Source organism: Mastigoproctus giganteus, chromosome 3 (assembly GCF_048544385.1).
Source record: "Mastigoproctus giganteus isolate SK-2022 chromosome 3, ASM4854438v1, whole genome shotgun sequence".
Classification (NCBI taxonomy): Eukaryota; Metazoa; Arthropoda; class Arachnida; order Uropygi; family Thelyphonidae; genus Mastigoproctus; species Mastigoproctus giganteus.
In genome coordinates, this window is record NC_143577.1 from 43618557 (window position 1) to 43641691 (window position 23135).

Sequence of the window (23135 nt, forward strand, 5' to 3'; positions counted from 1 at the left end):
AGCATAAGGCACTGTGATCATGGAGTCAAGGATATACAGAACTGTGGCATACCCTTTGACCCACCCTCGTGGCTGAATGCAATGTTGCACTGTCAATCTAGAAGATATGTCATCACTCCAAAGACAAAGAATGGCCATCCAAGGGGGTGTCTAGCTATTATTGCTAATGTTATTATTATGATATTGTTATGATTGTGTGGGCTAAAAAACCCAGTTATACATTCTAGGTTATCATAAGTTTTCTATTTGCAATGCAGACTTCATAAGTTAGTACTGGAAAAACAATACAAGGAAGAAAGCTTATACAGATACAGCAAAAAAAAAAAAAAAAAAACCCTTTCCACAGCATTTGTCCATCTGCTCTAATAATTTACCTATATTTTCCTTAAATTTATTCAAACAAATTTCTGTGCATCTATCCTGCAACTATCTTTCCTCAATTTAAACCTTTCTGATCCACTACTGATATAACAGTTTATGCTCCCCCATATGTTTTGTCTGAGCCGCAGTAAGGATGTTATCAATATTTAGCTTAATCCATTCATGGCCTTAAATGCCTCAATCCGATCTTGCAGGTATCTAGTTTCCAGCTACTGCAATTTGCAGACCTGAAGTTTTTCTTGGTAAGGGTACCCTTTTTCCATACTGATCTTGTTGCTCTTCTCTGCACCCATTCCCACAGATTCTTCCTAATATCCTTTCTAAAATGACACTTCCAGATCTGATGCAATACTCAAGATGTGGCCTCACCTTTACCTTATACAACAGGATAATAATATCCTTATTCCTGTATATCATTAACAAAACCCCCATGAAATGTCCTAGCAGCCCATCTACATTTCTCAGAGAATTTCACATCTGACTGTACAATTAAATCAGATATCGTTTTCATTATCTACTACCATCAGTGGTACCATAAAGTTGGTATATGTTAATCTGGGATTACTGCTAGCCATATGCAGTACCTTGCATTTGTCAATGTTAACCTTCAACTGCCACTTCTCAAACCATCTGCCTAATTTTCCATATTTTGTTGCAGTAGCATACCCTGATCTGTAATTAACCACCCTCCCAACCTTTGCATCATCTACAAACTTCGACATTAAGCCTGATATGCCCTCATCAATATAATTAATAAATATTAAAAAGAGCAATGGAAACTGAGTATTGTTTCTTTGGAGAAACAATAGTCAGTTTTCCTAAAGAAACCATAGCCAGCTTCTATCCCTACTTTTGTAACTTGTAATCTAATTAATCAAATTGATAATCTTAATTATTACTCTTGCTTATATTCTAATAAACAACCTCTACCCTTATGTTAATCTGTACTTTATGCAAAATGCCACTTACAGATCACACTAATGATAAATAAATGAAAGTGATAACACAAATTATATAATAGCAAAATACTATGAATTATGCATCTTTTTAGAAATAATTAAGGATTATTTAAGAGCAAGAACTCAGAATACCATTTAATGTTGTATTAATGACACTGAATTGTTCTTCTTTCACTGGAATACGAGGAAGGAGATTTCTTCTGTATAATCCAAAAGTGCTTTCTTCATCATCAAACGGAACTAATCTTTCATCACAGAAAAAGAAGCACCACTTACTCCATTCTGTTTTTATGTCTGGTAAGCCAGAACATAAGAATTTAACTAGACTTCCACCTAAACAATAAAATTAAAAATCTGAGCTTTACCAATATTTATTTATAAAATACTGTAACTTTGACTTTTAATACAATTTTGAAAAATTACAACAGGCCATAACATCAGTGCTTATGAAAAGACATCCATAAAATATTAATTTATTTAACATATAAGGAAGGTTTAAATAGGTTGCAAACACATTATAATGTACTGTATAAAATTATATAAAATTAGGAAAAAAATATTAGTAAAACACATATAATAAAAATAAGAACAAAGTAAAAGAGATAACAACGTCGGAGATTAATATATTCCATAATCAATAATTTAGGGTAAAGGGTTCATGCTACAAGAGCTATAAAACATTACTACAGAGGAAGCATGACCTCCATTTGCACACAGCACTCAGCAAACAAGTTTATTACTGTACAGAAGCAAACAGAGTTTATTCAATGATATGTATTAGTAGTGGCAAATGATGCAAGGAAGCAAGCTTATACAGCATCAATAAAAAAAAAAAAGCCTACCCATATCACCTGTCTGTCCCAGCTAATAGTTTGCCTAATTCTTTCTGCTTGCAATCCCATCTAAACTTCATCCCCTGTGATTTGAATTTATGACTACTAGTTCAGGAATAAATATAATAGTGAAAATTTCACCCTATTATTTACTTTCTTCTCATGGCCATAGCATTAGCATTAATAGAGGCATATGACGCAAAAAAGCAAGCTTATACACCATCAGCCAAAAAACAAAAAAAAACCAAACCCTTCCCATTTCACCCATCTATTCGCTCCAAATGTTTATCTAGTTCGCCTTGAATTTATTTAAGCCGTCAACTTCTACAACGACACATGGAAGTTTGTTCGAGTAATCAACCACCCGCTGGCTAAAGGCAAATTTCCGCACATCTATTCTACAACTGTCTTTCCTCAATTTGAATTTATGTTCCCTTGGGCGAGTAATCTGGGCAAGAGAAAGAATTTCATCAGCACTGAGTTTGCTGAAACCATTCAAGGCTTTATACACCTCAATCAGATCACTTCACAGGTGCCTAGTTTCCAGACACTGTAATTTGCAAAACTTTAGCCTTTCTTTGTAAGAGCAGCCCTTTGTTCCATTCACTAATCTTGTTGCTCTTCTCTGTACTCATTCCAGCAGCTCTACATCCTTCCTAAAATGAGGCCTTCAGACATATATCCAGTACTCTGCATAACTGACTAAGGTTTTCCTCTAATTCTTTGGGATCATGGCTTATGACCACAATGTCATCTGCAAATCATAAATGGTTTAGGCTCTCCGTTCATATTGACTCCTTTCTGCAACCAGTCTAATCTTCTGAAAGCTTCCTCAAGGGCAGCTGTAAACAGCTTCGAAGATATTGTGTCTCCTTGTCAAACTTCTGTCTCAATTTTAAATTTCCTACTGTTTTTGTCTAGTCTAATAAAGAAGGTAACATTCTCATATATTTTCTTCAAAATCATAATATATGGGGTATCTATGCCTTGTCTTTCCAGTGCCCAAAACATTGCCTTATGAGTCAAATGCCTTTTCATAATCCACAAATGCCAGGCATAATGGTGTTTTATATTCATTTTCTTTCTCCATTAGCTGTGATATTACGTGAAGGTGATCCATATTTGAGAATCCTGTCCTAAAGCCAGCTTGCTCTTTCAGATGATTCTCATCAAGTATTCTTTCTAATCTGTTAGTAATGACCCTTGTGAACAACTTGTAAATGTGGGATAACAATCTAATTGGTCTATAATTTCCAATTTGATTTATCTCTTTTCTTATGCAGCAAAACCTTATGACTGCATTATTCCGCTCCTTAGGCATCACACCTTTTTTAATGCATTTTGTGAAGAGTCTTGCTAGTTTTTGTGTCATGTCTCTTCCTCCCAATTTTAACAACTCTACAGTAACTTCATCTTCCTCCAGGGCTTTCTGATTCTTCATTTTCTTCAACGCATGTTCTACCTAATCAGGAAGGATATCGGGTATGTCGTGTGTGTTACTAATTTGCGATCAATCTTTGCGATCCATATGTTACTAATTTGTGATTCATCTTAGAAAGGGAATGATGCCACTGCTGGCATCATTCCCTTTCTCCTTGCATAATTCTCTATAGTAGTCTTCTGCTATTTGAATTATGCCTTCTCTGCTATTTATAAGTAAACCATCGGTATTCTTCAGTTTCAGTATCACTTGTCTTTTTGTATTACTGCTTATGGCTGCTGATTTAAGTCCTTTGTTTTCCTTTAATGCTTGTCCTACTTTTCTTGTGTTAAATATTCTTATGTCCTCTCTGATTCTCTTTCTAATCGCTTTGCATAACTCAGTATACTCAATTTTCTCCTTGTCAGCATTAGCATTTGCAAAGGCACATCGATGCAAGAAAGCAAGCTTATATAGCATCAGCCAAAAAAAAAAAAAAAAAACACCCCTTATTTCACTCATTCAAATGTTTGTCAAGTTCTGCCTTGAATCTATTTAAGCTATCAACTTCAACGACACATGGAAGTTTGTTCCAGAAATCAACTGCCCGCTGGATAAAGGCAAACTTCCGCACATCTATCCTAGAACCGTCTTTCTTCAATTTGAATTTATGCCCTCTCAGGCGATTATTCTGAGCAAGAAGAAGAATCCCATCAGCATTGGGCATGCTCAAACCATTCAAGGCTTTATACACTTCAATCAGATCACCTCGAAGGTGCCTAGTCTACAGACACTGTAATTTGCAAAATTTAAGCCTTTCTTCGTAAGAGCAACCCTTTGTTCCATTCACTAATCTTGTTGCCCTTCTCTGTACTCGTTCCAACAGCTCTACATCCTTTTTAAAATGAGGCCTCCAGACCTGTATATAGTACTAAAGGTGTGATCTGACCACAGCCTTATACAAGGGGATAATCACCTCCTTATCCCTGCTAGAAAAATTCTTGTATATCATTGACAAGACACCATGAGCTACTCTTGCAGACCTTTTGCACTGCTCAGAAAACTTCATATCTGCCTGCACAATTACCGCCAGGTCCTTTTCATTCTTTACCAATGTCAGTGTGGTACCACAGAATTCATACGTTACTCTGGGATTACTGCTTCCCATACGTAGTACTTTACACTTGTCAATGTTAAACTTCATTTGCCACCTCTCAGCCCATCTGCTCAACTTTTCTAGATCCTGTTGCAGCAGTGTACTGTCATTAGTGTCATTAACAACCCTGCCAACATTCATATCATCTGCAAACTTGGACATTAAGCCAGATATACCATCATCAATATCATTTATAAATATAGAAAACAACAATGGACATAACACTGAACGCTGAGGGACTCCACTAATAACATTAGTCCGCGAAGAGTAGTGGTCATTGTTTACCACTCTCTGTCTTCTCCCACTCAACCATCCCTTTATCCATAGCAGCAATCTGCCTCCAATGCCACACTGCTCCAATTTGTGCAGCAGTCTTCCATGTGAAACAGTATCAAAGGCTTTTCTAAGATCCAAATATATGATATCAAAGTTATTCTTTGCATCCAGTTCCTTTGTGACTAGATCATAGTATCCAATCAAATTAGTCAGACAAGACTTCCCCTTAACAAACCCATGCTGTGTCCAAGCCATAATTGAAGTTTTGTCTAGATGATCCTGCAATGCTTCTTTAACCAGTGCCTCCATTAATTTCCCTGGAACAGAAGTTAAAGTAACAGGTCTGTAATTACCTGTGCCTCCCTTTGATCCTCCTTTGTGGATTGGGGTCACATTTGCACATCTCCAGTACATGGGTACCTCCCCTGAGTCCAGGGAAGCTCTCATAATTATGGCTAAGGGTTTGCTTACTTCCTTTGCTGCCTCCTTTAATATAACTGGATAAATTCCATCCATCCCAGGTGCCTTTCTTGTGTTTATCTTCAACAATTTCTCCTCCACTTTACTCTCAGTTATTACAAGATTATCTAGCTTACTGCCAGAGTTGAATACACCTCTGGCATTCCCCTCGCTGAATAACTCTTCATGTGTGAATGTCGATGCAAAATATTCATTTAGCTTGTTAGCTACCTGAGCAGGATCATCAACAGTTGAAACAACGATATCAAGTGGACCAATTGGATTCATCCCCTTCCTTCTAGAGTTTAAATAAGCAAAGAACTCTTTGCTGTTTTTCTTTGCATCCTTTGCCAAAGATTTCTCGTAATATGCCTTCGCCTGCCTAACCTCCTTTGTAACTTGGTTACAGACCAGCTTATATCTATCATAGGCTTCTGTGTCACATGCTAATTAATGTGTATCCTATGCATTTTTCTTCTCTGTCACGTATCTAATTAGTTCATCTGACATCCATTTAGGCCTAAATCTTGAACAATATTTCTTTGTTGGTATGAAAAACCTAGTAGATTCCAAGATTAATTCTTTGAATGCCTCCCATTTTGAATTTGCTGTTTGTAATATCATCAGTTGGTTCCACTGTATAGAATTTAAATACAGTCTCAGACCACTGGAGTCATTTTTACGAAAGCAAAAACCCTTCCCTTTACTCTTGATGGTAGTTACCTCTTTGAGTAAATCCCACTTCAGCACACTGTGATCACTGCCACCTAGCGGTTCCTTTATCTGCAGATTCTTTATGCACGAAGAATCATTACTGATAATCAGATCAAGACTTTTACTCCCTCTAGTTGCCTCCAGAACATGCTGTTGTAGAAAACAATCATCCAATAAATCCACACAAGTCTTGCTAGTGTGTGTGTGACCAACCCACAAATTCCAGTCAATATCTGGGAAATTAAAATCCCCCATTATAAGACACTCTAATTTACTGGTCCACTCTATTTCTCTGCACAATTGCTCATTATACTCATCAGATTCATTAGGCCTATAACACACACCTACTCTCATTTTTCCTTTCCCAGTTCTTATGTCACACCAAACAGACTCAACATTGCACTGTCCACCAACATCAATTGGATGCACTTCCTTAGATTTTATGTGTTTCATAACTAACAGCATAACCCCTCCTCTCTTCCTATCATTTCTGTACACATTGTACTCCCCAAATTCCAGTTCTGCACTGCTTATGTCTGTGTGACACCATGTCTCTGATATCCCAACAATATCTGCCTTTGATGTCTTGACTAGCACTTCAAGCTCATCGAATTTATTACCTAGCATTGGAGTACGTGCAAGTATACATGCACCTGTTTTTACTCTTAGTTACCCTAACACAGCCCATGTATTTACTTGTTCCACTATGACTCCCAGCAGTCCTGGAAATTCCCATTGCCTTGCTTTCCAGGCTGCTGCTCAATTGCATTTCAATACAAGTAGTGCAAGAATCACTTTTATCTCTGCGAGTGGCTACTGTTAATCTATTAGTCTGTGTATCCCCCCAAGCTAGCAGTTTTCCGACCCACCTAACTCTGCCTTGATAGCATCAGCTAATATTCTTGCACCCTTTCTATTTAAGTTTATCCCATCCCTGTAGAAGCAGTCTCTCCTGTTAACAAGCACAGACCAGGCTGAGAAAAATTCTACCCCTTGAGCCTTGCACAATCTCTCCAGAGCCGAAATGATAAGGCTCTCATCATATACTCCCTCCTATTGTGTCTGGGCAGTGTTTATCTTGCTCTTCATGTGTCATCTTCGATTCATCATGACAAGTGTTTCTTGACTAACTTTTTCTTCTTTGGATTTCTTTTTACTTATAGGTTTCTTGGACTTTACCTTTATCAATATACCTGATATACCTTTATCAATTTATTATAAAAATAAATATATCAACAATGGGTGCAACACTGAACCCTGGGGAACTCCACTGATAACAACAGTCAATTAATAACCACTCTCTGTATTAGCAAATGATGCAAGAAAGAAAGCTTATACAGCATCGGACAAAAAAAAAAATAAAACACAATTTCACCCATCCCCAATAGTTTATCTAGTTCTTCACTGAATTTATGTAAGCTATTCACTTCCACAACAACAGATGGAAGTTTGTTCCAACAATCAACCACCCACTGGCTAAAGGCAAACTTCTGCACATCTATTTTGCAACTATCCTTCCTCAATTTAAATTTATGCCCCCTCAAGTGCTTAGTCTGAGCAAGAGGGAGAATCTCATCAGTACCGAGCTTGCTCAATTCATTCATTCAAAACCTCAATCAGGTCACCTTAATCTAGTCTTCTTCTCCTACTCAACGATCCCTTTATCCATAGTAGTAACTTACCCTTAATGCCCCCACTGCTCTAATTTATACAGCAGCCAGCCTTTTATGTGCAGTAGTATCAAAAACAGTTAATCTTCAGTTTATGGTGTTTACCCATGGATCTGTGTGAAAAGGAGCGATGGGCATGTAGCTCTGCCCATTTCTTTGCAATGCTGTAATCACCATGATTTTCTGTTAGAGTGAATGCAAAAGAGCATTCACTCTAACAGTTAGTTATGTTATTTTGGTTTTTAGGAGCATTAGTAACTAAGGCCATATTGCTCCGGGATATGCAGTGGTTATTCCCTGACCTTTCCGCATCCTCCGTATTTGGTGGTGACGGGCTCGAACCCCCGTCTAATCCAGAAGCGTGTGCTACGCACTGCTGCTCCTGCCCACCTGGCTACGGAGGCGCCTCTCACTCTAACAGAAACCATAACCAGTGTGGCAGTGTATTTATTCCTTTTTTGCTTAATAATTGAGTTAATCTTTAGTATACCATAGTAAAAAAGACAGGTTAGGGTAGCTTGTACGATTTTTGGGAGGGATTCAAGCCAAAAAAAAAAATAATAATAATAAATATATATACACAATTAAATGGGTTTATTCCTTTTTTGCTTATTAATTAGGCTAATCTTTAGCATACCATAGTAAAAAAGAAGTAGTATGTTTTTTTTTCACTTGAATTGCTCCTGATATTGTTCAAAATAACCTAACCTTTTTTTACTTAGTAGTTAGGTTAATATAAAACACATTCTTATATATATAAAAAAAAAAAAAACTGGAAATTAATGTGAATTATATGCATTGTATAGCAAAAAAAAATGAGAGGCAAAAGCTTTTAATTATTCACAGTAGTACATCTACCAATAACCGGGAAGCAGTTGGCAGAGCTAAACTTGCCCCTCACTCTCCATCACATAGATAAGAACTCTTTATTGCATCTGTAGGTAAGCACCATAAACTGAATATAACCTCAAAAGATTTTCTGAAATCCAAGTATATGATATAAAAATTATTTTTTGCATCCAGTTTCTTTGTTATTGCATCATGATATCCAATCAGACTGGTCAGACAAGATATGCCCTTAACAAACCCATGCTGTGACTAAAGTATAACTGCATTAGTGTCCAGATGAATCTGTTACTTATTTCACCAGTGACATTATTTTCACTGGAATAGAAGTTAAGCTTTTTTTTTTTTTTTTTTTTTGATTTGGTAGTTGTTGGCGCATCGGCTTCTGTGGCCATATTGCACCTCCCAAGGTTTTTGCAGTACTTTGATCCAAGCCCGAGGCGGGAATCGAACCCGCGACCTTTGGGTTGCCAGGCAGGTACTTTACCCACTCGGCTAGAGAAGTTAAGCTAACAGGTATATAATTACTATGTCACCTTTTGATTCCCCTTTGTAAATTGGGGAAACATCTCTAGTCCATTGGGACCCGCCCCAAATGCAAAGATGTTCTCATAATTATAGCCAAGAGTTTGCTTATCTTTTTTGCTGCATCTCTTAATATAATTGGATGTATTCCCCACCCCCACCAGCTGCCTTTCTTATGTTTAACTTCAACAATTTGTCTTCCACTTTCATCTCCATCATCACAAAATCATTTAGCACCCTGTTAGGGTTTAATAAAAGTTCTGGCATTCCCTTCCCTACAGAATTCTTCATGTGTGACTGTAGATGAAATATACCTATTCAGTTTGTCAGAAACCTGATCAATAGTCATTGACAGTTAAAGTATCAATATGAAGTGAACCAATGTGATTTAACCCCTTCCTTCTACTGTTAATAGAAATGAAGAAGTCGCTGCTGCTTTCCATTGCCATAATTATTTGTTCATATTAATTTGTCATTCCTTAACATTCACCTCAGAAGCTCACATATGGTGAGTATAGGGCTTGCCACACCCAGGCTTCTGAGCTGGATATCATGATTCTTCTCTTTCTTGGCGATCCCTTCTACTTTTGACTCACTCTCTCTCTCTCAGGGTAACTAAGAAATTTTTTTTGGCTGGTGCAGCATAAGCCTCAGGCTTCCTTGTACCTTACGGCTAATAATATTTTAATACATAAAATAAATGTATCTGCTATCTTTCAGCAGTAAAACGGATTCACAATGTATTAATAAACCACTTCAGAGGATTTAGAAATTTTGGGGCTTGAAGGGATAAGTAAACAAGTTTTTCAAATGACACCAGAAAAATGTAGTGAACACACATTTGTAAACATACTTGAAAAGCAAAATATTACCCGACAATCCAATTTTGAAACAACCCTCTCTTTTAATTGCTTCCTCCGCTTTTACTGCAATTAATTTTGAAAGTCTAACAATCACTTCTTCCTTTGAATCACACACCGAGACATCAAATTTACCCATCAGGAAAGATATGAAAAGTAAGTTCTGCTTAAAATACGCAGACCCCAAATACCTACTCTTAACCCAAATTCTATGGCCGTTATAACAAATTACAAAAGACAGGTTGGAGCTCCGCCTATTATTTCTTAATATTAAAATGAATAAAACAAAAAAAAAGTTCTATTCATTTCGGGAAATGACGTACACTGTTAGGTAGCTTGTTTCCTCCTAGAAAATATATGTTATAAACTAATTAGGCAGTCTACTTATATATATATTATCACATGCTTTGTATGTAAAATCTTTATTTAACAAATTCAACATCCAAACAAAGTACAGGTACTACAACCATGCTGCAAACGTTCTAGAAGCGCCATCTAAAAATCGTTGACCGATAAAACGCCATATGAACCGAAATGAGCAGGACGGGTAATGGGATTCACATCAAATAAATAGCGATACGTACTGAGGGGAGCCAGAGCCACAAAAACTAAACTGTTATATTAGGGTCACCTAGAAAGTCACTTCAACTACACGTCATTATTGTGTCTGTAAATTGCGCGCGTTTACTGCTCGATCTGCCTGCTTTGTTAGACGAAAAACCCAATTTTTCAGGGCAAAAAATTCTTGTTAGCAATGCCTCAGACCAACTAACTCAGCCACGGAGTGAAAAAAAAAAAAAAAAAACCCTTAAAAAGTTCCTCGCGTCATAGAGCCTTTCCCACCCAGTGTGGGGAGGACGGTGACGATACCACTGTGATACCCGCGCAGACTCCCGCACGGCCATCATGATTGGAACAGTACCCCACGGCCAGTTATTGTTGTTATTGGGTTATAGGAGCATTGGCAACTAAACCCATGTTGTTCTGTGTACATTTGTACGTTTGTGTGTAAATTGCGTGCGTTCGTAGATAGCAAGGTTCCCCTCCCCCCAAGAAACTGGGGTTTTTCGTCCAGCAAAACAGACAAATCGACCATAGAGCACACGCAATTAACAGACATAAGACACAGCACGGCATATGAATTTAATTATTCAGGTTGCCTAAAAATAACAGTTTGAAATAATGATAACTTATAAATCCAGTAAAATATCTTTAATATAAATACTTTATAGCTTTCGAGACAATCGTGTCTCAAAAAAAAGAAAAGGAGACACGATTGTCTCGAAAGCTACAAAGTATTTATATTAAAGATATTTTACTGGATTTAATCGTTATCGTTATTTCATTTCACCATTTCTGTTGCTAAAATCATCAGTTTTTTCCATTGCAGAGAATTTTGAAACTGTCTGAGAGTACTGTGGTCATCCTTACGAAAGCAAACGCCTTTCTCTTTACCCTTCAAAGTGGATATGCCTTTATTTAATTAGACATCCTTACGAAAAAAGCAAAATCCATTCCCTTTAGGCTTCGCTCTAGGAATGTCTTTAATTAAATACCATACCAGTACACTCTGATCACCTCCATCCAATGGGTCATATACTTGCAGATTCTTAATGCATGAAGAATCGATGATGATAAATAGATTAAGAATATTGCTTCCATTTCTTTCCTTTCTAACATACTGCTGTAGAAAACAGTCACCGAATAAATCACCAAAAATCTTGTAAGTGTGTGTTAGTGACCAACTCACATTTTCAGCCAATATCTGGGAATTTAAAATCCTCCATTATAAGACATTTTTATTTATGGGCTCATTCTATTGCTTTGTATAGTTTTTTGTTATACTCACCACAGTAATTAGAACATTCCTACTCTCATTTTCGTTTTTCCCGTGCTTAAGTGACAACAAACTCAATATTGCACTGGCCACCAATGTCGATTGTATGCCATAAATTTAATATGCTTTCTAAGTAAGAGTATACCTTTCCCCTCCTCTTTTGTCTGTCCTTCCTGTATACATTGTACTCCCCATATTTAAATTCAGCATCGCTTATGTCTTTATTGACCCCATGTCTCCGATATCCCTACAATGTTTGCATTGGATAACATAACCAGTCCTTCATAATCGTCAAATTTATTTACAATGCTCCTGGCATCAGTGCATATGCAAGTATACATAAGCTTGTCCTTGATACTAATTACCATAATAGAGCCCAAATGACGACTCAGAGCGGTGCTTGTTTCTGACTCCTTGCTGTCCAGACTGCTCTTTCAAAAAAAAAAAAAAAAAAAAAAAACCATTATATTAGACAATCCGAATATTTAAATTCCTATGCCGTGCTGTGTGTCTTAAGTCTGTTAATTGCGTGTGTTCTATGGTCGATTTGTCAGTTTTGCTGGAAGCAAAACTGACAAATCGACAAATGACAATTTTACTGGAAGCAAAACCCCTGTCTCTGGGGGAAAAACTTGTAATCCACGCGTTAGACTGACTAACTGAGCCACGGAGTGAAGAAGTCTATCAAAGTTCCTCGCGACATCGACGAGATTCGAACGAAGATTTGGAAGGATGGTGATGCTGCGCGTGTAGCCATTGTGTGTGCTACACGCGCAGACAGACTACTGTTTCCAAAAAAAAAAAAAAAAAAAAACCAAGCTATTATATTTTGGCCACCAGAATAATTAAATTCATCTGTCGTGCTGTATCTTATGTCTGTTAATTGGAGTGTTCTATGGTCGATATTTGTGTTTGCTGGAAGAAAAACCTTGCTATCTACGCCTGAGACTTCCTAACTCAGGCACGGAGTGAAAAAGCCCATTAAAGTTCCTCGCGTAATCGACGGGATTCCAAACCGGGCCTTTTCTACCCGGTGTGGGGAGGACTGTGATGATACCACTGTGCTACCGCGCAGACCCGGCTGTTTCCAATACAATTGCCCTCTTGGGTAGCAGAGTTGGTAGAAATTGTCATCCTCCCCACACCGGATGGAAAAGACCTGGGTTCGAGTACCGGCGATAACGGGAACAATTTTTTATGGGCCTTTTTCACAACGTGGCTGAGTTATTCGATCTCAAGCGAGGGTAATATGGTTTTGTATCCCAGAAACTCTGGTTTTTTGTCCAGCAAAGAGAAAATCGACCTCAGAACTCGTGCAATTAAAAACAGTATATACAGTACATGTGGAGTAATATGGCCTTAGTCACGGATACTCCTAAAACCTTATTACAACCAATAAATAGCAGGGCAAGAATCACTTTCATCTTTATCTGCACCTCTAGTTTAATCTATTATTCTGTTTATCCGACCCAAGGCTAGCATTTTCCAACACAACTACCACTGCTTCATAAAATCAGAATATATCCTTGCACCCATTCTATTTAAGTGTATAACACTCCTGTAAAAACTGTCTCCCCTTTAACAAGCACAGTTGTTATAATGTTGAGAGATAAATAAGGATGTCATTAGCATTTAGTTTCAGCAATCCTTTGAAGTCGTAAGACACTTCAATCAGGTCGCCTTGCAGATAATTTGCATATGCTCCAATCAGAAATACAGCCATTTTTTGTCAAGGAAACCATTTTGTGTCAATGAATACCCTTACTGCTCCATTATAACCTGTTCAAACAGATCCGCACCCTTCCTAAAATTATCAATGTGTGCATTGATCCCTGCTTTCACTTAGCATTAGTACAGGCATACGATGCAAGAAAGCAAGCTTATGCAGCATCAGCCAAAAAAAAAAAAAAACACTCCAATTTCACCCATCCGTTCGTCACAAATACCTATCCAGCTCAGCCTTAAATTTATTTAGGCTATCAACCTCCAAAACAAAAGATGGAAGTCTGTTCCACCAATCAACCACTCGCTGGTTAAAGGAAAACTTCCGCACATCTATCGTACAACTGCCTGTTCTCGATTTGAATTTAAGCCCTCTCAGGTGATTATTCTGAGCAAGAGGAAGATTCCCATCAGCATTGAGCATGATCAAACTATTCAAGGCCTTATACACCTCAATCAGATCACCCTCACAGGTGGCTAGTCAACAAAGACTCTATTGTCAGGGAAACGGGGAACATGCTTTGTAAAAAGGATAGGTGGAATAGGACCAGGGTATGTCTGCCAGGGGCAAAGGTTGATGACGTTGTAGAGCGGATATCATCTTTTAAGGGCACAAAAGGTGATATAGTTGTACACGTTGGCACTAATGATATTAAGAGTAGGAGACCGGCGGAATTACTTAGCAAGTACAGGTCACTGTTGAAAAAAAGCCGTGAATTAGGGTTGAACTTGAAAGTGTCTGCAATTCTGCCCAGACACGATAGGAGGGAGTATATGATGAGAGCCTTGTCGATCAATTCGGCCCTGGAGGGATTGTGCAAGGCTCAAGGGGTAGAATTTTTTTCAGCCTGGACTGTACTTGTTAACAGGAGAGATTGCTTCTACAGGGATGGGATACACTTAAATAGAAAGGGTGCAAGAATTTTTGCTGATGCTGTCGAGGCAGTGTTAGGTGGGTCGGAAAACTGCTAGTTGGGGGGGATACAAGGACTAATAGAGTAACAGTAGCCACTGGCAGAGGTGGAAGTGATTCTTGCACTGCTTCTATTCAAATGAGCAGAAGTCTGAAAAACAAGATGCAGGATATTTCAGAGACTGCTGGTAGTCATTGCGTTACAAGTAAACACATGGGTTGTGTTAGGGTAGCTAAGAATAGAAACAGGTGCATGTATACCTGCGTGTACACCAATGCTAGGAGTTTGGTAAATAAATTTGATGAATTTGAGGTATTGCTCAAAACATCAAAGGCAGATATTGTTGGGATATCAGAGACGTGGTAAGCAGATGTAGGTAATGCGGAACTGGAATTTGGGGAATACAATGTATATAGAAAGGATAGACAGGACAGGAGGGGAGGAGGGGTTATGCTATTAATTAAGAAACACATAAAGTCAAAGGAAGTGAAGCCAGTTGACATCGATGGACAGGGCAGTGTCGAGTCAGTTTGGTGTGACATAAGCATAGGGAAATCAAAATTGAGAGTAGGAGTGTGCTATAGGCCTAATGACTCTGATGAGTATAATAATATATTGTACAGGGAAATAGAGTGGGCCAGTAAATCAGAGAGTCTTATAATGGGGGATTTTAATTTCCCAGATATTGACTGGAATTTGTGGGTTGGTCACTCGCACACTAGCAAGGCTTTTGTGGATTTATTGGATGATTGTTTTCTACATCAGCATGTTCGTGAGGCAACAAGAGGGAGCAATACTCTTGATCTGATTATCAGTAGTGATTCTTCATGCATTAAGAACCTGCAGATAAATGAACCACTAGGTGGCAGTGATCACAGTGTGTTGAAGTGGGATTTACTCAAGGAGGTAACTACCATCAGAGGTAAAGAGAAGGGTTTTTGTTTTCGTAAAGGCGACTATGATGGTCTGAGACAGTATTTAAATTCTATACAGTGGGACCAACTGATGATATTACCAACAGCAAACTCAAAATGGGAAGCATTCAAGGAACTAATCTTGGTGGCTACCACGCTTTACATACCAACTAAGAAATATTGTTCAAGGTTTAGGCCTAAATGGTTGTCAGATGGACTAATGAGACATGTGGCAGAGAAGAAAAATGCATGGGATACATACAAATTAATGGGTGACATGGAAGCCTATGATAGATATAAGTTGGTGTGTAACCAAGTCACAAAGGAGATTAGGCAGGCAAAGGCAGACTACGAAAAATCCTTGGCAAAGGATGCAAAGAAAAACAGAAAGGCGTTCTTTACATACTTGAACTCGAGAAGGAAAGGGATGAATCAGATTGGTCCACTGGATATTGATGGTTCAACAGTTGAGGATCCTGCTCAGGTGGCTAACAATCTAAACGAGTATTTTGCATCTACATTCACGCATGAGGAGTTATTCAGGAAGGAGAATGATGTAGGTAAAGTAAACATTGGCAGTGAGCTGGATGATTTTGTAATAACTGAGAGGAAAGTGGAGGAGAGATTGTTGAGGATAAACATAAAAAAGGCACCTGGGGTGGATGGGATCTATCCAGTTATATTAAAGGAGGCAGCAAAGGAAGTATGCAAACCCCTAGCCATAATTATGAGAGCTTCTTTGGACTCAGGGGAGGTACCCATAGACTGGAGATGTGCAAATGTAACCCCAATTCACAAAGGAGGATCAAAGGCTGACACAAGTAATTATAGACCTGTTAGTTTAACTTCTGTTCCAGGTAAATTAATGGAGGCACTGGTTAAAGAAGCACTGCAGGATCATCTAGACAAGAATTCAGTTATAGCTCAGACGCAGCATGGTTTTGTTAAGGGCAGGTCTTGCCTGACCAATTTGATTGGATACTATGATGTAGTCACAAAAGAACTGGATGCAGGGAATAACTTTGATATTATATATTTGGATCTTAGAAAGGCTTTTGATACTGTTGCACATGGAAGACTACTGCACAAATTGGAGCAGTGTGGCATTGGAGGCAAATTGCTGCTATGGATAAGGGGATGGTTGAGTGGCAGAAGACAGAGAGTGGTAATCAATGGACACTGCTCAACGTGGACTAATGTTATTAGTGGAGTTCCTCAAGGTTCAGTGTTGGGTCCATTGTTGTTTTCGGTGTTTATGAATGATATTGATGATGGGATATCAAGTTTAATGTCTAAGTTTGCAGATGATACAAAGGTTGGCAGGGTCGTTAAGGACACTACTGACGCTATGCTGCTGCAACAGGATCTGGAAAGGTTGAACAGATGGGCTGAGAGGTGGCAAATGAAGTTTAACATTGACAAATGTAAAGTACTACATATGGGTAACAGTAACCCCAGAGCAATGTATCAACTCTGCGGTACTACACTGACAGTGGTGGAGAATGAAAAGGACCTGGGGGTAATTGTGCAGGCAGATATGAAGTTCTCTGAGCAGTGCAGACGAGCTGCAAGAGTAGCTCATGGTGTCTTGTCAATGATATACAGGAATTTTTCTAGCAGGGATAAGGAGGTGATTATTCCCTTGTATAAGGCAATGGTTAGGCCACATCTTGAGTACTGTATACAGGTCTGGAGGCCTCATTTCAAGAAGGATGTAGAGCTGCTGGAACGGGTACAGAGAAGGCCAAAAGATTAGTAAATGGAACAAAGGGTTGCTCTTACGAAGAAAGGCTTAAGTTTTGCAAATTACAAAGTCTGGAGACTAGGCACCGGCGAGGTGATCTGATAGAGGTGTATAAGGCTTTGAATGGTTTGAGCATGCTCAATGCCAATGGGATTCTTCATCTTTCTCAGAATAATCACCTCAGAGGGCATAAATTCAAATTGAGGAAGGACGGATGTCGGATAGATGTGCGGAAATTTGCCTTTGGCCAGCGGGTGGTTGGTTGGTGGAACCGACTTCCATCACTTGTTGTTGAAGTTGATAGCCTAAACAAATTTAAAGCTCAACTGGACAGGTATTTCGAATGAACGGAGGGGTGAAATGGGAGTGGTCTGTGTTTTTTTATTTTTATTTATTTATTTTTTTTTGGCTGATGCTGAATAAGCTTGCTTTCTTGCGTCATATGCCTCTACTAATGCTAATGCTAATGCTAATGCTAATCAACAAAATTTAAGCCTTTCTTCGTAAGAGCAACCCTTCGTTCCATTCACTAATCTTGATGCCCTTCTCTGTACTCGTTTCAACAGCTCTACATCCTGCTTAAAATGAAACATCCACACCTGTATACAGTACTCAAGGTGTGGTCTGACCATTGCCTTATACAAGGGTATAATCACTTTCTTATCCCTGCTAAGGATAATCACCTCCATATCCCTGCAGACCGGCTGCACTGCTCAGATAACTTCATATATGCCTGCACAATTACTCCTAGATCCCTTTCATTCTCTACCACTGTCAGTGCAGTACCACACAGTTGAGACGTTACCCTGGGGTTACTGATTCCCATATGTACTACTTTACATTAGTCAATGTTAAATTTCATTTGCCACCTCTCAGCCCATCGCCTCAACTTTTCTAGATTCTATTGCAGCAGCAGCGTACCTTGATTAGTATCCTTAACAACCCTGCCAACCTTCGTATCGTCTGCCACTTTGGACATTAAGCCTGATATACCATCATCAATATCATTTATAAATACAGAAAACAACAATGGATCCAACACTGAACCCTGAGGGACTCCAATAATAACATTAGTCCACGAAGAGCAGTGTCCATTGATTACCACTCTCTGTCTTCTCCCACTCAACCATCCCTTTTTCCATAGCAGCAATTTTCCTCAAATGCCACACTGCTCCAATTTGTGCAGCAGTCGTCCATGTCTAACAGTATCAAAAGCCTTTCTGGGATCCAAATATATGATATCAAAGTTATTCCCCGCATCCAGTTACTTTGTGACCACATCATAGTATCCAATCAAATTGGTCAAAAAAGACTTCCCCTTCACAAAACCATGCTGTGTCCGAGCTACAGCTAGACAAGTCTAGATGATCCTGCAATGCTTCTTTAACCAGTGCCTCCATTAATTTCCCTCGAACAGAAGTTAAACTAACAGGGCTATATTTACTTGTGTTCCCCTTTGATCTTCCTTTACGAATTGGGGAAAGATTTGAACATCTCCAGTCCATCGGTACCTCACCCGAGGCCAAGGAAGCTCTCATAATTATGGCTAATGGTTTGCTTACTTCCTTTGCTGCCTCCTTTAATATAACTGGATAGATCCCATCCACCACGGTTGCCTTTTTTATGTTTATTTTCAACAATTTCTCCTCCACTTTCCTCTCATTTATTACAAAATGATCTAGCTCACTGCCAGAGTTTAATTCACCTCTGGCATTCCCCTCCCTGAATAACTCCTCATATGTGAATGTAGATGCAAAATTCTCATTTAGTTTGTTAGCCATCTGAGCAGGATCATCAACAGTTGAACCATCAATATCCAGTGGACCAATCTCATTCATCCCTTTTCTTCTAGAGTTTACATAGGTAAAGAAGTCTTTGCTGTTTATCTTTGCATCCTTTACCAAAGATTTCTCATAATCTCTCTTTGCCTGCCTAATCTCCTTTGTGACTGAATTACAGACCAGCTTATATCTATCATAGTCTTCCATGTCACCGATTAATTTTTTTGTATCCAATGCATTTTTCTTCTCTGCCACATGTCTCATTAGTTCATCTGACATCCATTTACGCCTAGACCTTGAACAGTATTTCTTAGTTGGTATGTAAAGCCTAGTAGCTTCCAAGATAAATTCTTTGAATGCCTCCCATTTTGAATTTGCTTTTGGTAACATCATCAGTTGGTCCCACCGTATAGAATTTAAATATTGTCCCAGACCACCGTAGTCGCCTTTACGAAAGCAAAAACTCTTGCTTTAATCGCTGATGGTAGTTACCTCTTTGGGTAAATCCCACTTCAGCACACTGTCATCACTGCCACTAAGTGGTTCCTTTATCTGCAGATTCTTAATGCATGAAGAATCACTACTGATAATCAAATCAAGAGTATTACTCCCTCTAGTTGCCTCCCGAACATGTTGATATAGAAAACAATCATCCAATAAATCCACAAAAGCCTTGCTAGTGTGTGAGTGACCAACCTACAAATTCTAGTCAATATCTGGGAAATTAAAATCCCCCATTATATGACTCTCTTATTTATTGGCCCATTCTATTTCCCTGTACAGTTTCTTATTATACTCATCAGGGTCATTAGGCCTATAAAACACTCCTACTGTTAATTCTGATCTCCCATTGCTTATGTCACACCAAACTGACTCGACACTGCACTGTCCAGCGATGTCGACTGGTTGCACTTCCTTGGATTTTATGTGTTTCTTAACTAATAGCATAACCCCTCCTCCCTTCCTATCCTGTCTATCTTTCTGTACACACTGTACTCCCCAAATTCCAGTTCTGCATTTCTTATATCTGTGTGATACCACGTCTCTGATATCCCAACGATATGTGCCTTTGATGTTTTGAGCAATACCTCAAATTCATCAAATTTATTTAGCAAACTCCTAGCATTGTTGTACACGCAAGTATACATGCACTTGTTCCTATTCTTAGCTACCCTAATACAATCCATGTGTTTACTTGTACCGCAATGACTCCGAGCAGTATCTGAAATATCCTGCACCTTGTTTTCCAGGCTGCTGCTCAATCAATAGAAGCAGTGCAAGAATCACTTTCACCTCTGCCAGTGGCTACTTTTAATCTGTTAGTCCTTGTATCCCCCCAAGCTACCATTTTTTCGACCCTCCTAACACTGCCTCGATAGCATCAACAAATATTCTTGCACCCTTTCTATTTAAGTGTATCCCATCCCTGTAGAAGCAGTCTCTCCTGTTAACAAGTACAGACCAGGCTGAAAAAAACTCCACCCCTTGAGACTTGCACAATCTTTCCAGGGCCGAATTGATCCACAAGGCTCTCATCATATACTCCCTCCTATCGTTTCTCGGCAGAATTGCAGAAACTTTCAAATTCAACCCTAATTCACGGTTTTTTTTAACAGTGACCTGTACTTTTTAAGTAATTCCGTCGGTCTCCTACTCTTAATATCATTAGTGCCAATGTGTAGCACAATACCTTTTTTTGCCCTTAAAAGATGATATCTGCTCTACAACGTCATCAAACTTTGCCCCTGGCAGACATACCCTGGTCCTGTTCCACCTATCCTTTTTACATACCATGTTCCCCGTTTCCCTGACAATCGAGTCACCGACAACTACTAGTTCCTGTGGGACCAGCGTATTCTGCCTTGGGGTTTCCGTTGTGTTGCGTGATTATCAAGTGCAAGCTCTGGCGTTGATGTGTGCAGCTGAGAGCTTGATGGGCCCCTCAATTTAGATCCTTCAAGTGCATCCACCCTGTCCTTCAAGTTCCCATATAGGCCCATAACAACGCTGAGTTGTCGGCTGATTTCCTCACAGTCTTTACATCGCACACATACGAAGACATTCCCCTTTGGCAATATTATGTCCCGTACCTGATTGATCCCCAAACATCAAACAAACGGTGCATTTTAAAAGGCTATGATTCGGGGGGGGGGGCAACTGCTCCCCTCAGTTCTCCCCTGAGCCACAGCACTCCCTTTAGCTTGAGCCTTTTGATTTGCTGCTCTGCTCTGTTCTGAGTCATGATTTCGATTCAATTTCAATTTCAGTACAAAATTATATATATATTTTTTCTGCATCGTGTATTATCTCCGAGTTTCGTTATATAACTTCCTTAACCAGTTATGTACTGATTAATAACGTTACGTTTGTAAAATCTAAGTCGTTATATATATTTAGTTAAAAAAGTAAAATTTAATTGACAATGAAGATTAACAAGATTAATAAATTTTACTGATTAATTGATAATATTATATGCTACACTATGCGAAGCTAACGCTCTCTAGTTCGGGATATAACGTTGTATTGTTTAACAATGGCGGCAAGTTACGAACGGTAAATCTATGCACACTAATTATTAATTAACTTCCAAAATCTCGCTATCTAAATTCAGAATAAACCAAGGATCTTGACTAGGTCTATAAGCTACTTATAGTAATTTATTTAATATTACAATAAGTCAATAAAGCGGCTAAATATAGCTAAAAACTCGCTGTTCGCCGGAGCTGCAAAACTTGTAAAACACATGGATTGGATACCCTTACCGATACTAAGTCATAACCTACAGAATCTCTATCGAAGTTAAAAATTAAACTAAGTATCGTAACGAGGAATATAAAGCTACTCTAGAAAATAATTTAATATGCCAATTTAAGTTAATAAAACAAAAAAAAATGTAAAAAAAACTTCTCTATTTGCCGGAACTGTAAAAAATTTAACCCCAGGGGCTCATCTTTGGTGAGTATGGGCTTGGCATACCCAGGGTCCTGAGCTGGATATCATCATTCTTCTTGGTGATTCCCTTCTGCTTCTGACTCTTGTTCTCTCTCTCTCTCTCTCTCTCTCTCTCTCTCTCTCACACACACACACACACACACACACACACACACACACACACAGGGTAACTCAGAATTATTATTATTATTTTTTTTGGCTGATGTAGCAAAAGCCTCAGGCTTCCTTGTACCATATGGCTAATTATAATAATAAATAACTTTGCCTGAACAAGACTATTCTCGTTCCCAATTCCTGTTCTTATAAACAAGAACCTGAGTATAAACAAGAACATAAGACATAAGATATAAACAAGATACAACAACAAGAACATAACTACGAAGGGTTATGCCCTTCGTGGTTATGTTCTTGTTTGTACTTGTTGTTGCATAAACAAGAACATAACCACGAAGGGTTATGCCCAAGAAAATAACCACGAAGGGTTATTTTCTTGGGCATATGCCCTTCGTGGTTATTTTCTTGTCTATAACCATAAGATATAAACAAGATACAAGAACAAGTATAAACAAGAACTGTATATGTTCTTGTTTATACTCCAGCACAACCACCAGGTCAGTGCAGTTTACAATAAATCAATCAAAGAAAATTGTTAATCGTATTTAGCAGTCACGGGCTTGAACCCCAGTCCATTCAAAGAATGTGTGCTACTCCATTCGCGCTCCTGACCACGCGGCTGTGTCAGGCCTGCATTGATGCATTTATAATCTCCTATACAATGAAGATTATTCTTCTCCTTCTTCATGATCGGAGTAGCCATTGTTACATACAACGGGATAATCCCTTCCTCGTACCTGTTGGTCAAAACCCTGCATATTATTCACAGACCTCATGAGCTGATCTAGCACGCTGTCCCTGCGCGCTTACCGCAGTGATATCGTCATCGTCCTCCCCACACCGGGTGAAAAAGGCCCTCGTTCGAATTCCGTCGATGACGCGAGGAACTTTTATAGGCTTTTTTTCACTCCGTGGCTGAGTTCGTCGGAATTAGGTGTAGATAGCAAGATTTTTCTACCCGGAATCCGAGTTTCTTCATCCAGCAAAGCAGGCAAATCGACCAGAGAACACACGCAATTTACAGACTCAATACACGTGGGTAGATGAAGTAATTTTCT

The 23135-nt window shown here is 38.8% G+C and overlaps 1 protein-coding gene across 1 annotated transcript in view; it reads right to left on the reverse strand.

Annotated features, from left to right (window-relative positions):
• Pgls (6-phosphogluconolactonase) overlaps positions 1-10355 on the reverse strand; it is a 51573-nt gene extending 41218 nt beyond the window's left edge. The window contains exons 1-2 of the mRNA XM_090369268.1: positions 10112-10355; positions 1473-1673 (exon numbers count right to left, since the gene is read on the reverse strand). Of these exons, the coding sequence (XP_090225394.1) occupies positions 1473-1673; positions 10112-10238 (328 nt within the window). The 5' untranslated portion in view covers positions 10239-10355. The remainder of the gene's footprint in view (positions 1-1472; positions 1674-10111) is intronic.
• Positions 10356-23135: the final 12780 nt, after the last annotated feature.